Source organism: Caenorhabditis briggsae (assembly GCF_000004555.2).
Source record: "Caenorhabditis briggsae complete genome, chrIII, whole genome shotgun sequence".
Classification (NCBI taxonomy): domain Eukaryota; kingdom Metazoa; phylum Nematoda; class Chromadorea; order Rhabditida; family Rhabditidae; genus Caenorhabditis; species Caenorhabditis briggsae.
Window position 1 is genome coordinate 7,756,688 of NC_013490.2, and position 17,276 is coordinate 7,773,963.

The window sequence follows — 17,276 nt, forward strand, 5'->3', positions numbered from 1 at the left end:
GGCTGAGAAAATTTGATAGTTCTGGATTTCAGAAATCCAGAACCCTGGCCCTCTGGAACTTAGAAATATAGAAAATTAGAAAATACAGGAACTGTCTTTAAATTAGAAAATTTTTGAATTTTTGAATTTTTGAAAATTCGAAAATTCAGTAATCCGAAATTTAAAAACCTGAAATTCAGATATTCAAAAGTTTTTTAAGTCCAAGATACAGTACGCGGAAGCCAGGGGGTTGAGCCATCGGTAGAGGCGTAAACCGACTGGTGGCCATATAAGTTGGCGAATTCAATAGGGAATCAAGTTCAGATCGGCTTGACAAAGGAGCTTCGTGTAGTCTTTCACAAACGGATTACTCTAAAACAACCAGGCGATGTTGATTCTTCCCACCCACAAAATAATTTCAACATATATAATTGCATGCTGACCGAAATCTATACTTGAACTAATCATAAATGTTTTTAAGTCTAAATAAACTTTTTTACATAACTTTAATAATAAACGTTTTTATTCGAAAACGAGGAAATAGTCAGGAAAGAGGATAATATCAGTTCATAGATTTTGTATTGATCATTGCAGTGAGTTGATGACAAAGAGCATCATTCAGAAGATTTGATGTGATCTGAAACATGAAACATGATATTTGTATTTAAGCTTAGTTTGACCATTTGCAACTGATGTTTAGCATTGACCTTCCCGAACTTCTTGACATCTTCTTGGTTCTTTGATTTGGTTTCAGATGCTGGTTTCTCCTTGCTGTCAGTCTTTGGCTTATTCTTATCCTCCTCAATTTCTTTGTTGACAACGGCAATCAACTTGTTGATACTCTTAAACTTCTCATCTTGACTTTTCTCCAACTCCGAGTACTGTCTCATATTCAACTGATCGTACCAACTTTTCTTATTCAAACACATCAACATCTTCTGTTCGTTTGATCCCATTTTGTAAGCCACATTCAATGAGTAGTACTTTGTTCCGAGACCATGTACCACGGAAATCAATGATGGCTTCGTCAGATGCCCCAGATTAGAAGTAGTTTGTCTGGGTTCGGCAGTTGGAGCCAATGGACGAATGTGAAGATTGAGAGGGTTCACTGATCTGAACGCATCAAGCATAACTTTTCCCTTAACACTCTGAATCGGATCCACGACAACAGCCACAGCTCGCGGGTGAAGAGCTTCAAAAGATTGTTGAGTGTTGACGTCGACAGAAGACAACCAACATCCGAATCCTGGATGAGAGTGGTACCTGAAATGTAAATGCAAATCGAGGTAAAAGTACTCTCTTCACTTACCATCCAACAACATTTTCAGTTCTACCAACTAATTTCAGCAAATCCATATGCTTCGTCTGGTAAACAGGGTCCACGGACTCCACAGTCACACTTGTTCCACTCTGAGGCATCGCAAAGACATCCAGAACGTTGATAGTATAGTCGTCAACGAATTCTCCAAGCATTAGACCCATCACCTCGAGAGGAATTCCAGATCGCGCGTGGCGCAGCATTTTGAGCAGAGCCAAGGAAGAGATGTTGACTCTGAAAATACATTAAAGATTCCAGGAGCCTAAAATATGTAGATCACTAACGTTTCAGAGGTATCTGGATGGTCAAGCTTGTCGGTGGCCTGCTTGTTTTGATTCATGAGCAACGATCGCAGTAGACGTTCCATAGTTTCAGAATATTTCTTACTGTTGGAAAAGAAAGACGAACGAAGATCTTTGGAAAAAAAAGACGATTATGTATTGAAAAATGGGTAATGAATATTCTACGTGGAATTCGTCAACTTTATTTAGGACGTCCATCGGTCACGATTTTATTTTTCCCGTGAATTCTTTAGGAAATTGGTCACAACAATTGGCAACCAACTCTGAAATCTTTTTGGTAATTGTTGAACTGCTGACAGTATTTGGTCGTTTAGTTATTGTTTGAATGTAGAAATGTGTTTTTTGATAATTTTTTATAGGTTTATAACAAAGAACAACAACAACGAAAAATTAATAAATCCAATCACTGTGTTCCTTTCTTCTCCTTATCCACCCGCTTCTGTATTTTCTCAAGAAGAACGTCCATTTGCGCATTCAGATTTGGTTGTCCTTTTTTATTCCTTTTTGCCAACGCCTGGTTCATTTTCTTTCTTGACTTATTTGTCGCTGCAATAGTCTCGTTTCGTTTCTCTCGCTCAGCCCGCTCCCGTTGTTTCTCTTCTTCTTTTTCCTGCTTGAGCCGAAGATAGACGTCTTGAGCTTGGGCGAAACTCATCTTCTTTTGTTTTTTTCTGTAACATAAAAATTGCTATCAATGTTCTGCATTCGTCTTAGAGAACTCTTTTTGGTTAATTTCAACTCACGATTTGACTTTTTGTGGGACTTGCTTCGCCTCATTTGTGCTTGTTTCAGCCGTTGATTGTTTCACCATCTGGAAATTAATTTTTCAGTTTTTAATTTAACAATAAATTCACGAATAAAGAAACAAAACCAACGTATTCAAAGTTAAACGCATTCAGAATTTTTTCATGTTTTCGAGTGAAACCTGTGAAGAGAGCAGGTGAGAAAGGGAGAGCGCAGACAAGACTTTGAGCGTATGTTATGGTGTATCAGTGCACATGCGCGTCATGATTTTTACGTACCCGAAAACGCAAAAACCGCGAAAACTCCGTTCAATTTTTACCCGCATCTGTTTCGCGCGTTCGGGTGATATCCTCGCCAATTTTTTGTCAGAATTTTCTTTTTTCTCCTTTCCCTTGACCTAAAATATATGTTCCACACAATAAAAATTACAGAAATAATGTCTGACTACGGCGAGTCATCCAATGAAGTGGTCCAAGAACCCATGGAAACCGATCCTCCAAAAGTAGAGGTGAATTTTTGAAATATTCCTGATCCAATATTATCGCATTGCAGGCAGAAGAAAGCGAAGTGAAAATGGAAGAGGATAATGACCCAGCGACTTCGGAAGCTGCGGATTCTTTTAAAAGATTCGAGAAATTGCTTCAAAAAACTGAAAATTTCTCGCACTGTCTCTCTTCTGGTGATGCTAAACGTATGATTATAACCTAGTGCAACAAGTAGTAATGAAGTTTTTATTTCAGTTGCTGAAGCACCAAGCACTAGCAAAAAACGGGGAAGAGCTCCAAAGAAGAACGGAGTTGACGGAGATCATAGACATCGTAAAACAGAGCAAGAAGAAGATGAAGAAATGGTCGCAGATGCCGACAAGGCTGATGAGCTTGTGGTTTTTGATAAGAGTCCTTTTTATATTGAAAACGGAGAGATGAGGTTCTTAGTACTTCAAAGCTATATTTAAATTTTCATTTCTTTTTATCAGAGATTACCAAGTCCGAGGTCTGAACTGGCTCGCATCTCTTCAACACAACAATATAAACGGAATTTTGGCTGACGAAATGGTATTTTTCAAAGTGTGTGAAACTCTGAATTAGTTGTATTTTAGGGTCTTGGTAAGACACTTCAAACGATTTCCCTTCTCGGCTACATGAAGCACTACAAGAATCAAGCATCTCCTCATCTTGTCATTGTTCCTAAGTCTACTCTCCAAAATTGGCTCAATGAATTCAATAAGTGGTGCCCATCCATCAATGCTCACATTCTCATCGGTGATGAGGCTGCAAGAGTAAGTTAGCACATATTTTTCATACCAGACTAATTTGTTTTTTTTTAGAATGTGACCTTGCGTGACGTAGTTCTTCCTCAAAAGTTCGATGTATTGTGTACCACATATGAAATGATGCTCAAAGTCAAGACGCAATTGAGGAAGCTCAATTGGAAGTACATCATCATTGATGAAGCTCATCGCATTAAAAACGAGAAGAGCAAGGTAACATATCCGCAAGAATGAGTCAGAATACCTTCATTTTCAACACATTCCAGCTTTCCGAGACTGTCCGCGAGCTCAATTCGCAGAATCGACTCCTTATAACAGGAACCCCTCTCCAAAATAACTTGCACGAGCTGTGGGCACTGCTGAACTTTTTGTTGCCGGATATCTTCACTTCTTCAGAAGACTTCGATTCGTGGTTCTCGAGTGAGGCGATGAGCGGAAACATTGATTTGGTACAGCGCCTACACAAGGTTCTCCAACCATTCCTCCTTCGTCGTATCAAATCGGACGTCGAAAAGTCTTTGTTACCAAAGAAAGAAGTCAAAGTATACGTTGGTCTCTCAAAGATGCAAAGAGAATGGTACACCAAAATTCTTCTGAAAGACATCGACGTCATCAACGGAGCTGGAAAAGTCGAAAAGGCTAGGTGAGTTCTACGATACTTGAAAATCAGAGTTATCTTGGTGTTTTTCAGGCTTATGAACATTTTGATGCATCTTCGAAAGTGTGTGAATCACCCGTATCTATTCGATGGGGCGGAGCCTGGACCGCCATATACCACTGATCAGCATCTCGTTGACAATTGTGGAAAAATGGTAGTTCTAGACAAATTGCTCAGTAGACTACAAGAGCAAGGGTCGCGAGTGCTTATCTTTTCGCAGTTCTCGAGAATGCTTGATTTGCTCGAAGATTATTGCTGGTGGCGTAAATACGAGTACTGTCGTCTCGACGGATCAACAGCACACGTTGATCGAACTTCAGCCATCGAAGCCTACAATGCTCCAGACTCCAAAAAGTTTATTTTCATGCTCACCACTCGTGCTGGAGGTCTTGGAATCAACTTGGCAACCGCTGATGTGGTCATTATTTATGACTCGGATTGGAATCCTCAATCCGATCTCCAGGCAATGGACCGAGCTCATCGTATCGGACAAAAGAAACAAGTGAAAGTATTCCGTTTGATCACTGAGAACACTGTCGACGATCGTATCATTGAAAAGGCGGAGGCGAAGCTTCGTCTCGATAACATCGTTATTCAACAAGGACGCATGACTGAGGCTTCTAAAACACTCGGGAAAAATGATATGATCAGTATGATCAGACATGGAGCTGAGCAAGTTTTTGCTGCTAAAGATTCTACTGTTTCTGACGATGACATCGATACTATTCTCTCGAAAGCAGAAACCAGAACTGCTGAATTTGATGAAAAAATGGGCAAGATCGATGAAAACAATCTTCGAAATATGACATTCGAAGATAACACGAAGTTTACTCTTTATCAATTCGAAGGAGAGAATTACAAGGAAAAACAGGCAGAACAAATGGGTCATTTCTGGATCGAGCCACCAAAGAGAGAACGCAAAGCTAATTATCAGGTGAGCATTTGTAGTCTTTTTTCCCGAATTTCAGGATTACTTTGATAATTTTTCAGGTGGATCTCTACTACAAGGAAGCAATGAGAGCCGGAAATCCAGCTGAGAAGCAATCCAAGGCACCCCGTCCAAAGCTCCCACAAGTATCTGATTTCCAATTCTACCCACGTCGTCTGTTTGAATTATTGGACAAAGAGATTTATCATTATCGCAAGACAATTGGATATGTGGTAAGTTTAAATAACAAATTAGTTCAAATCTCCAAGGTATGGGGCTGGTGAGACGATTGGGGAGTCATCCATATAGTCAACCACTATTCCTGCGTTGATCTTACCGGCAAGCTGAAAATTTTCTGTTATTCCTTAATCTATGTGGTCTAGTACGTTACCTTAATTTCCTCCTCTAAACTTGTGTCGCTGCCCCATACACTTCCTCCGTGCTTTTCTTCCTCCTCGTGCATATCTTCCGGGAATTTGAGTAAATATGGTTTCTTAGTAGAATCTCGCAATGGGAACACTAAGTATTGAGTTTTCTGGTAATTTGACATGTCTTCCAAACAACTCAAACTCATTCTACGATCCAATGACGATGTTCGGCTGGTTACGGAGCCGAGTCGTTTGCTTGCTATCCGAGAACGAGACGAGTTTTCTCCATTTCTTCCTGATGGAATAGAAAACAAGCCACTTCCCGGAGTGATCGGAGTTGGCGGTGGAATGGAAAAAGCATCTGCATCGATTTCCGAGTCATCATCCACAGGTAGATCCAACTGAAAATGAATAGATAGTTTGTGAAACGATACATTTTTGGTACCGTTGGTGTTTTAAACATTGTCGCCTTTATGTTATCAGGAATCGGTTTCAGTGAAGTTTCTTCTTTTTCGTCAACCTCACTTCCGCCAACAGAACTCGGTACGCGATCTGGTGGAGGGGGACTTTTCTGAATATTATCTACTATGTAGGCATGCCTTATAGGTGAACACTCGTTATTACGGTCTTACCAAAATATTACGTCTTCTCCCCGAACGTGTTTTGATACTAACTAAATCTGAGTCGTCTTCATCTGTCTCATCCTCTTCATCACCTCTGTCATCTTCGAATTGAAATTGTTTACTCTTCGGGTATGGCGTGCGCACAACACCTGTTCGACACAAATTTCCGGTGCTCATCGATAAATTAAGATGCATTTTGTTTTCTCCAAAAGAGCCACTCTGACGTCGTGTTTCTACTTTTCTCGTTAATGAAGATTTGATGACGGCTTCACGAGATTTAGGCACTGAAAACCGAAATTTTATCTCGGAATAATTCTACTTTTCGCCAGGTTAATCTAAATCCTGTCATATTTAGTTCTCACATTTTTGTGTGTCGCAAAGAGAGCTGTTTGATGGAGATAAGTAGAAATGTGGTTGAGAAGAAGATGAAGAGCCTCCTTTTGATAGAGGCAATAGAGAATTTGTTGATACGAATATAGATGAGAGCTTTCGTCTGATTCGTTTCATCGACTTTGTATGCGACTTGGGATCGTATAGTGTGGAGAGACGAAAACCCTTAATATTAACAATGGGAAAGATTAGAAAGATACCTAACTATTTACTTGGTGCAAAATATCCTGAAGTAAACGGTAGTCAATAGTCTCAGAGTTACCATTGTTCAATAGTTGCCATGGTTCTCCACTGGAGCTCCTGACTATTGCACACTCTCCAACATGTAATATTTTCTCTCTTTCACGATTTTCATCACGATTAATAATTAGTTTTGTCATTGGTGGGCGGAGCATCAAAATGGGAAGTGTAAGATTCCATGCATACTGTATCGTTAAGAGGCAGTTTTCGTCACGAAGGGTTTGTTCGTTAATGAAGAACACGAGGGCATCTGCATTTGCCATGAGAGCTCTCGAACGCGATGGTTCGCCATTGGCTGAAAACTGTTTTGTTTGGTTGTTCTCTAATGGCATGCTTCTACCATCTTGCCATTTGGATGCATTACAAGAAACGTAGTAATGTGAGAGCAAATCATTTGTAATAGCTTTCAAAATACTGCAACTTGAAGGTATGAGAAAACCAATTTTTAAAATACTTACGGATTATGTTTTGCATACGGAATATAACCCAATAGAAAAAGCTTATGGGGGTTTTGGTTACTTGAAGTTTCAGGATCTTCCTCAGAAGTACTGAGAATTTCTTCAGAATTGCTCATTGGTTGATCGGAGCTTTCCACCGTCAAATAGAAACGTATGAATAACGCGTAGGACTGTTGGGAATCTACTTCAGACCCAAAGCCGATTTCGGGAGGATTAAACAGGGGAGGAGTCACTGTATAGTGTCGCGGAGACATATTTTTCTGTTGGAAGATATTGTGATGTAATCAATTGAGCCAATGAAAACATCGTATTCTCTTTTATAATACACAATTCCAGGCTGAAAGACCAAAAGACGTTCCAGCAAAGGAGGCTGAAAAACGTCAGGCAGAAGAACAAAAGTTGATAAACAACGCTCGTCCACTTACCGACGCCGAACAAGAAGAGAAGGCTGAGCTGTTGACCCAGGCTGTCACTGATTGGACAAAACGCGAATTCCAGCAGTTCATCAGAGTAAGTGTACATCAAGAAATTAGTATTCCTCAACTCTAATTTTAAGGGAAACGAGAAGTTCGGCCGTGATGACCTGGAAAGCATCGCCAAGGAGATGGAACGTCCTCTGGAAGAAATTCAGGCATATGCCAAAGTGTTCTGGGAGAGACTTGATGAACTTCAAGATTCGGAGAAACTTGTCAGTCAGATCGAGAAAGGAGAAGCTCGCATACAGCGTAAACATGCTGTTAAGAAGGCGCTAGACGCAAAAATAGCCAAGTACAAAGCTCCATTCCAACAATTGCGTATTTCGTACGGTACCAATAAAGGAAAAACGTACACTGAGGAAGAGGATCGCTTCCTGGTTTGCGAGACTCATCGTTTGGGTTACGATAAGGAGAATGTGTTCGAAGACTTGCGTCAGTCAGTCCGAATGGCTCCACAATTCAGATTTGACTGGTTCTTGAAAAGCCGTACAGCAATGGTATGCATAACTTATTAGGTCAAGAAAACACTGATTTTGTTTTCAGGAGCTCCAACGTCGTTGCAACACTCTCATCACCTTAATCGAACGTGAGATGGGAGAAGTTGCCGAAACAAAGCCCGTGGTTGCTGCTGCAGCCGACAAGAAGAAGGTAGCTGTCAAGGATCCTGCGAAGAGCGGAGTTCCCGCCGCAAAGAAGGCAAAAACTTCTGCTAAGTAATCTCCATGTTCAGTATTTTTTATCTTCGATTGTCGATCTCCCCCCTTTTCCCGTTTTACTGATGTAAAATCTCAAATCTTTCTTTTTATGTCCAAAACGTCTTCTTCCCTATCTTTTATCCACCCCTACCCCTCCGAAACTTATCGCATTGAATATTATCTGTATCTCATTTCCACTCGTTCCCCACTTTCTGATTCAACTGACATAAAAAAGTACATCAAAAAATGTGTAAAGTTCATTCACCAAATATTAAAACGAAATGTTTGAAAAGAATAGAAAAGGAAGAAATGTAAAATGAAAACTGCAGGAAGGAAGACAATTTAAAAGAGAATTAACAAAAAAACTACCAATTTCAATTAGATTTTTACCAGTTGTAACCTGTAAAGGACCATAAAATAATCAAAAAAGAAGGAAACTACGAATCCAATTCTAGACGATGCCACGCTTCAACTAAAGTTCCCGGATTTTCGATACATTTTATCCATTGGCGACCTCGTTCTTCTTTCGCGGATGTTGAAAGAAGAATGCCTCCTGGAAAAGGAAGAAATTGAATTTCTGTCTGTGTGTCTGTTTATCCTACCAATATAATCGTCGTGTTTACCCAAATCATGATCATAAACTCCAATTCGGAGAGTCTTTTTCGGAAGATCTTTGAATGGAACCACGAATTGCAATTGCTGAAAATTTCTAGTTTGCTAGAAGAAGTCGTGTTTAAAGATTTGTTTTTTTTTGAATTAAAATGCTTTCAAAAGTTATATATTTTCATAATTTTACTCTGAAAAATATATGGAAATTTTGAAATCCCTGAAAATGCCGGCGAAAATTAAAGCTCGCTCATAGTCAGTTCAAGTTGTTCTCATGTGATTTTCAGACATTTTTCCAGCCAGCGAGTTTTCTACTAATAAATAGTTCAATTTTCACCAAACATACATTAAAAGAAACGACCGGAAACAGCGAAAAATTCTGTGCACACAGGTTTCTAAAATTTACCTCATTCCATTCTGGATTCAACGTCCGCTTCTTCGTTGTCGTTTTGCCCCGATGGGCTTTCGAAGTGATCGGAGTCATTGTAACTTTGCAGTAGGGATCCGAAAATCCAGTTGAATCCATTCCAATGAGCTCAACGCATCGGTTGATATTTATGAAAAGGGATCCTTGCTGAATGTTATACTGGAGTCCGACATTAATCTTTCCACGCTCAACACTCTCTTCCTCTTTCGTTTGGACTGGAACCGGAAGTGCACTTTCCAGATACAAATTGAACTTTTTCATCTCATTATCGTTGAGTTTTTTCAGCGCGATTCTTGTTTCTCCGAGGAAATCCGATCCGATACGATCACGATCCAAAACTGTTACTCGAAGAATCTTCTTCTCCTTATCCTCTTCAGTGATTCCATAATATGCCATTTCCTCATTCCATTCGGGATTCAACGTCTTCTCGATCGTCTTCGACGTCAGCTTCGTCGCTTTCGTATTTCCCGGAAGCAGGTGGAATTTTACGTACGGATCAGAAAATCCGTTCGAATCCATCGCTTTGAGGTTTTTCGCTCGGATTAGATGAATTCTGAGCTTCTTATCGGATGAGGTATAGGTGAGTGTCAGATTAATGGATCCGAGGCTGCCTGAAAATGTAAAAATTCATTTAGAAAATTGAAAAATAGATATTTGAGGGAAAATGTGGATGGATAGAGAACAGGCAGTGTGCTTGCTAAAAACTTAAAAAATAAGGGAAAAATTTATGAGAAAATTTATTATGCTGGTACGAAAATTCGGAGATATGGGAGAGAAACGACGGTAGTTGTGGCCAAAGGTCCCACAGCGACAACTACAAATTTTTATTCAGTATTTATCAGAGATGTCCGGAATGATTTTTTTGAGAAACGGAATCAGGAATAAAATAATTTTCTCGGAATCCGGAATCCGGAATGCTGACATATAAAAATTTCACGGAATCCGGGATGAAACACATTTTCCGGAATCCGGACAAATCTGGTTATAAGCAAACGAAACCATGTCCGTAGTATTGTGGGCCAACCTAATATTATTAGGTTACTGTAGTTATTCCAGTGGAACCCTTGGCCACGGTCTCTTTTACAGCTCCGATTTTTGTACCACTAACTTTTCGTACCAATAACTATAAACAAAACTGATAGAATATCACTACTCTGTAGCTACAGACTTTTGATAAGTTAGTTTTGAAATAAAGTTTTTACAATTAAAACAAAATAGAGGAAAGTGTGGAAAAGAAGAGAAAGAAAGAAAGAACCACAAACGTTGTTTTCTGGAAAAACACAAAAAGCAACCGAATACACCAGAACCACCACCACCATCACGACGATAAGACGAAGATTCATGCTTCGTTGGATCAACGAAAGATGACGTGCTGTTTGAAGGTGTCACAAGACGTTTCACATCAATCACCGCACCAGGTTCAGACGCAGATTCCGTGCTCGCTGTTATCGTTTTCTCTTCTTCTTCTTCTGGAACCACTGGAACAGTTGGAGGAACGGGAACATGATTCTGATGATTTGGTTCAGACGACGATACAACGTGACCATTCATTTTAGAAGACGTCGGTGGCGCTGGAGGCGCTACGTCATCGAGTGAAGTTCTAAGTTGAAGAGAATTGATACGACCAACACCATCGCGACGGCGAGTTCGTTGCTCTGAAATCGGATTAGAGAGAAGGTTAAGAAGCGTTTGTTTTCACCATTAGAGAATTACAAAAAATCACAGCAAAATCAAGAAGGATGACTTCAAAATGTTTTAGTAGAAATAATTAGAAGTTAGAGCCCATAATAAAAACCCCAAAAACCCAACTCGAAACAGAGTAAAAAAAAGCATAGTTGCAAAAGGCCGGGCCGGGCAGGGACGGCCCGCCTATCACAGTTGAAAAATTTCCAATGAAAATTTGGGTAATTTTTTTTTTAATTAAAAAGAAAAAAGGATACATTATTAACCAAAATTACAAAGTAGAAAATAGCCAAAAAATCGGTCGTTTTTGTTTGAATTTTTGAAAAAATATATAAATTTTCGAAAAAAAATTCAAAAAAATCAACGTCTGTAAGTACCCCCGGCCGGCCCGCCAAAATGTTCGACGGGCCGACCCGCGGGCCGGGCCGGCCCAAGATTTTGTAAGTATGAAAAAAAGAACTTACTTGATTCTTCATCAGTAGAATTCAGATAACTCGAGGCAGCTGCTAGTGGAGATTCGGCTCTGCTTGTTTGATGAATCAACCGTTTCGTTTCATTATGATTGTAGTTATTATGCATCGAATGATGATTGTTGATAGTGGGTTCTGCTGATCCAACTCGTCTCGTTCCACCGATGCTCGACGAGCTGGCACTTGATGTTTTGTGTTCCATAATATTCATTGGACTCGATGTTCGATGATCCGGACTGGCTCGAGAAGAGATTGGAGGCGGTGGAGTGACCAACGAAGTTCCTAAAATGATTTTCAATAAAAAAATTGAACTTTTTTGATTTATACCTGATGCACTTTGAGCTACCCGGGGAATCACACTATCCGGATTTGAAATTCTTCTCGGTGAACCTCTTCCAGAATTGTAATCTCCATGGCTTGCCTGTTGTTGGAGGGGTGTCAATGATGAAGACGAACACGTCAAACCATGTTGTTGGGGATTGGAATGATCAGATTGGACAACTGAAAAATGTAAATGATGAGTTGAAAATTCTACGGAGAATTCGAAATGGATTTTCGTCCTAACGATCCGAAAAAGTACTGACAGGTTGAGCAGTTACCTCCACTGTCAATGCTACGCGTATCTGGATCCGGGAGTGACGTCTCGTGACACGTGTCATGCGCATATGAAGATGGCGTCGCAAGAGAGTGCCGCGGAGAAGTGGATCTTGTAGACGATGGTCGAGACTCTGGAGATGAATCGTCCTCATCGTCAGTGCTGTATAAGCGAGGTGTCTTCTGAGAGTGTCGAGAGAATCGTTCCAGATTTGATTCAATTCGATGAGTGGGTGTTGTAGAAACTGGAGGAGGTGCTGGAGATGTAGTCGTGGATGCAGTAGCCGTTGGCGTCTGATTATTTTGACGGCAAGGTACACCAGACTGGATAAATGACTCTCCATCAGAAGAGCTTAGCGCTTTTTCTTCATCATCCACTGACATACTACTCATCACTTTCTCATTCACCCATCTTGGTTGGATTCTTGGTCGCGGAGATTTCGATCTGAAATTTTTAAATGAAATTCCTATGAGCATGATTATATACTAATTAGAAAAAAAATCTAGTGGTTGAATCAAAATAACAGAGGACAGATGAAAAAGAAAAAGAAACCGAAACGAAAAAAACAACCTGTCGGGTGGGTCGATGGCTTGAAGCACGGAGCAGATGCTGGGACGACTGGAGCTTAAAATAAAAACGGCAAGGTAAAAAAAAAGCATCAGAGGAGAAAACGGGGAGTTGGAGCGGGTTGGAGACGTTGCATGCTTTTTGGAATTTTTTTGAAATCTTTTTTAGCTCACAAAAATCGAAAATAATTTCAAAATGAAAATCAAAACACACTTCAAATTTTAACTTCAACAAAATAATTTCAAAGAAAAAATATCATACCTCGGGAACTCGATTCCACCATTCCCAGTGTTTCTTCTATTTCCATTCGGAAGCGGAGACGCTGGACCATTGGAAATCTGGGGAACTACTGGATTCGACGATGTGCTTGGAGACGCCCATTTCGGTGTTGTCATTTGGCACGATGACGTTGACGGCATTGTCATTGGTTGTGGACCAGCAGCAGGTGTTCCAGAAACAGGAGTTGTCGCTGATGCTGCATTCGGAATTGATCCATTGGCAGTGACTGGAGTATAGTATGGAAGACGTTCGTCGGGCCTTTGGAATTCGGGCATTTCTTTGTAGAACCATGCTCCTGATTTCTTCCATAGCTGGAATTTGGGTGATATTTAGAGATAGAGGTACAGGGGGCAAGCAAACATGGGTTGCAAAAAATCTGGCAAAAATGAAGGAAAAAGGGAAAGGAAAATCTATTTTTAGAAACAAAGGGTGTGAATATTGATGGAAAGAGTGTAAGCAAAGAAAGCTGAAAAGTGTCAAAAAAAGTTATAATAAAATTCTGAAAAAAAAGGACTTGGACAGGGAGACATGTTCATTCGAATACTCTAAAAGTATCCAAAAGAAACTTTTTAGAGAAAAAAAGAACGCGGACAACCAGCCGAAACCACTAACCACCTCTCTGGCTTCTGAGCATATTTTGCACAAGAACACTGTCTCCGTTTTTCCAGATTGCACATCCGTCGTTTCCACACCACAATTTCGTTGGCATACATACTGCAAATTTTCCTTTTTGTGCATGTGTTTTTGTTTTTAATTGTGAGCTCTTATTTGTTGAAGAATGTTATATTTTCTGCTATTTCTGTTATGACGAGCTTAGTATTATGGCGGTTTAAAAATCGAAGCTATGGAAGAGAAAAGCTCGTGGGCGTCGTCAATGATCTTCGTAACGAAAACCACCGTAATCCTACAATTTTTCTAAATATAAAAAAAACGAACGAAAATCGAGAAAATATATTTAAGTTGAAAATACGTATTTGCTAATTACAGTTGTTCGGCCGTGCGGCGGTCAGACTTTTTCTCTTCCACAGCTCCGATCATCTCATAACGGCTCCCGGACATTTCGCAGCCGCGACATTTCGTAGCCGGAGATTTCGCAGCCAGACATTTCGCAGCGGACATTTCGCAGCCGGACATTTCGCAGCCAGACATTTCGCAGCCAGACATTTCGCAGCGTCTGCTAACGTCAGAAAATCAGAATTCCAAGTTCTTCGATTTTGAAAAAAGTATATTTTAATGTCAGAAATTGAATTTTCGAAGAATTCGGCTGAAAAAAAAAATCAAATTTCAGCTGAAAAAATAGCAAGCAAGTATTCAATCAATTGAAAAATGATAAATCTTCATTGTTATTCAGAATTTCTTTTTAAAATATAAGATTTTAGAAAGTTGGAATTCTAGAAGAAAACAAATAAATTCTAAAAAATATCATAACAGTGAAGATTTAGCAGTTTTCAATTTATTGAATACTTGTTTGCTATTTTTTCAGCTGAAATTTGATTTTTTTTTTCAGCCGAATTCTTCGAAAATTCAATTTCTGACATTAAAATATACTTTTTTTCAAAACCGAAGAACTTGGAATTCTGATTTTCTGACGTTATCAGAGGCTGCGAAATGTCTGGCTGCGAAATGTCTGGCTGCGAAATGTCGCGGCTGCGAAATGTCCGGTTGCGAAATGTCCGGGAGCCCTCATAACAGCATAATAGTACAAAACCGACTTTTGCGGTACCGTAGTTGATCATAATCCTGGATGATAAGTGATTAAATGATGGCATATGTGAAAGTAGAAGTGGAGGAAAAAGTATTGAACTAAATGGACCAAAATCCAGGATCAACTAAAGAAGCTTACACAAAACGGATCTAATTTTCTAATTGTACTTGAAAGTTGACTTCTAGTTTAAAATTCAAAGTTTGAACCCGTGTTTGCAAAATCGTAAATTCTTACCTTCCTACAATCCGTACACATCGCTGCATAACTTTTTGCAGCAAGCAGACCGAATTCAGTGTGACATAACAAACAATGCGTGACTCCGTTTCCTGTCGCACGTCTTCTCATTTTCTCCAGACGATCCACCATTTTTCTGGAAAAATATGTTTTTCGTTTTCCTTTTAATTTTGATGGCTCATCGCTCCCGAATTTCAGATTTCTTCATCGAATTCTTGTTTTAAATTATTCATCAGATAGCGAAGCCGAAAAACCTCACAGAATTTCTAATAGCCATTTTCGCTTCAATAAAAAACGAATGACGACATCAATGAACATTGAAAGTTGCAAAGATTTTTGGAATAAAAAAAATCGTACCCGATCCTCTGTTGCTCCTTATTTTTGCTCTCCTCAGCCTTCGCCAGTACCCGTTGAATCTGTTCTTGTTCCGCGGCAGTAATTGATCCCGTTTGAGCTTTTGAATTGGTTGGGGACCTCGCTGTTGCTGTTCGGACGGACCATCCTGATTTCAGCCTGGAATGCATTTTCCTTAGTTTTCCATCATTTCAAATTCATCGAAAAAAACAACTCACTGTGCTCTCAAATGCAAATGTCGATCACTTGGACAAACCCATTTATTCTGCGTTCCACCGATTTCCCAATCATTCATCAGATCTGAAAGAACATTCTCCAATTATCCCGTCTTAAGCTTCCAGCCTCATTTTTTCTCAATTTCAAAACCTTCTCTCCTTTTTTCTCCTTCTGTTTCTCCATTCTGGCTCCTGGCTGGTACGTGTGTGAGCAAAACCAGAAGCTCGGTGAGCACACACACACATATACGTACACACAAATGCGTATAAGATTGGACCGAAACAGAAACAAACGGGAGCGAAAAACGATTACATTTTTTTGGGATTTGGGGAAGAAGAAGAGTTTCGAGTTGTGTTTGATGAGCTCATAATGTACTTTGGTTTCGCAAAAGTTTCAAAAAAAAGAGTGTGTGATACTTTGAAAACCAAAATATTGAGTCATGACGAAAAATGAGATAATCCGTATGTTTTTAAGATATTCAATGATCAGTTGAGAGGAAATATTGAAAAATAACAGAAGAATTTGAAATCAAGAGCGGAGGAATCCTCAAAGGAATCAACGTATTCACTTTTGGAAAAAATTTATTTACATAAACAAAAAATCGGAGATCCGCAGTTCAATTTATACTTATCACGGTTGTTCAGATTGCGATAGCGGCCGGCCTTGACTTAGGCCCTGAGTAGGTTGCCGTGTACCAATCAAGAAACTACTAGGGCTGTTTGGCCGCCGTACCCTACCTATCCCAGAAGTAAAATGCTGTGATAACTGACTTGATCCAGCGTATAAGTAACATTAATTTAAAAACTTAAAATCAAACAACACATTAATCAGGTGTCTATGTTATCACATAATCAATCACCAACCTTTTTTCGACTCCAGAAACCCAGACAAATGTCGCAAAAGTCCAATTTTTGGTGGCACCCGTCGCGGGGTGGGCGGAATTTGCGGGACGATATTAGAGATCACGGAAGTGGGTAAATCCGATGTGGAAGTTGCATTATTATTGGTCAGATTGGAAATTGAAAAGGTAGATGACGAAGCAGTGGTGATTGAAGGAGAAGGTGTCGTTCTTCGGGAGAACATTCTTCTTAATTGAATGAACACTCCTCTTCAAGGGATAGGATGAGCAAAAAGAAAAGAAGAGGAAGGTATAAGGCAAATTAGCAGCCTAAGATAGATTAATAGAAGGAGAAGCCTCCTCCTGCCCTGATGATTTTCAAGACAAAAACGATGCAGCTTCTTTTCCTTCTTCCTTTTTCTTCTCTTTCTCTTTTTTCTTCTTTTGCTCTAACTCTGTCACCCTCTCTCATCTCTCGTCCATTTTCTTCCAACGATCCGATGCATTACATTCATTGAGGAGGTGTTAGACAGAGAGATATGGGAAAAAAGAAGACGTGCTTGCTGGTTTTGCTCCTCCTCTTGCTCTCTTCCCTCTACGGGACTCACGCCGCGTCAGTCGCCCAACACAAATTAGGCACCGAGCACAGAAGCAGTTGAAGACGTCGTCCACCCCGGCTGTCTATGTCTCTACACTCTTTTACCCCTATTCGACCTCTTGTTTTTGGTTCCGAGGACCGGAAGATGTTTGAGGAAGAACTCTTGACGATTCAATCGTAGATTCTTCTTCTCCCCGCATTCTTCTTGTTCTCACGCGATGATATGAAGTCGCATACACCGATTCGAAATTCGAG

The 17,276-nt window shown here is 39.9% G+C and overlaps 5 protein-coding genes across 5 annotated transcripts; 1 reads left to right on the forward strand and 4 right to left on the reverse strand.

The window, feature by feature from the left end:
* Positions 1-593: 593 nt before the first annotated feature.
* CBG16572 lies at positions 594-1,664 on the reverse strand (the record flags this gene model as incomplete). Its single annotated transcript, XM_045244037.1, has 3 exons — positions 594-1,242; positions 1,289-1,531; positions 1,582-1,664. 3 exons carry the CDS (start codon positions 1,662-1,664, stop codon positions 594-596), a joined length of 975 nt encoding a protein of 324 aa, XP_045096005.1.
* A 338-nt stretch (positions 1,665-2,002) lies between these two features.
* Positions 2,003-2,410, reverse strand: CBG16573 (the record flags this gene model as incomplete). Its single annotated transcript, XM_002641840.1, has 2 exons — positions 2,003-2,270; positions 2,343-2,410. 2 exons carry the CDS (start codon positions 2,408-2,410, stop codon positions 2,003-2,005), a joined length of 336 nt encoding a protein of 111 aa, XP_002641886.1.
* Positions 2,411-2,779: 369 nt separating this feature from the next.
* Cbr-isw-1 lies at positions 2,780-8,471 on the forward strand (the record flags this gene model as incomplete). The annotated part of the gene is made up of 12 exons (XM_045244038.1): positions 2,780-2,851; positions 2,896-3,034; positions 3,084-3,270; positions 3,320-3,410; positions 3,443-3,622; positions 3,671-3,826; positions 3,880-4,256; positions 4,305-5,205; positions 5,262-5,453; positions 7,615-7,788; positions 7,835-8,251; positions 8,298-8,471. The coding sequence occupies 12 exons, from the start codon at positions 2,780-2,782 to the stop codon at positions 8,469-8,471; spliced, it is 3,060 nt and encodes a 1,019-aa protein (XP_045096006.1).
* On the reverse strand, positions 5,588-6,975 carry CBG16575 (the record flags this gene model as incomplete). Its single annotated transcript, XM_002641842.1, has 5 exons — positions 5,588-5,968; positions 6,013-6,138; positions 6,200-6,474; positions 6,553-6,745; positions 6,793-6,975. Coding segments are annotated over 5 exons (1,158 nt in total), but the record flags the coding sequence as incomplete, so codon positions are not given.
* Positions 8,472-8,886: 415 nt separating the features above from the next.
* Cbr-rbf-1 lies at positions 8,887-16,668 on the reverse strand (the record flags this gene model as incomplete). The annotated part of the gene is made up of 14 exons (XM_002641843.1): positions 8,887-9,002; positions 9,052-9,148; positions 9,462-10,093; positions 10,898-11,137; positions 11,630-11,917; positions 11,963-12,136; positions 12,235-12,674; positions 12,801-12,854; positions 13,059-13,387; positions 13,689-13,790; positions 15,016-15,151; positions 15,373-15,528; positions 15,588-15,669; positions 16,449-16,668. The coding sequence occupies 14 exons, from the start codon at positions 16,666-16,668 to the stop codon at positions 8,887-8,889; spliced, it is 3,066 nt and encodes a 1,021-aa protein (XP_002641889.1).
* Between the last annotated feature and the right edge of the window lie 608 nt (positions 16,669-17,276).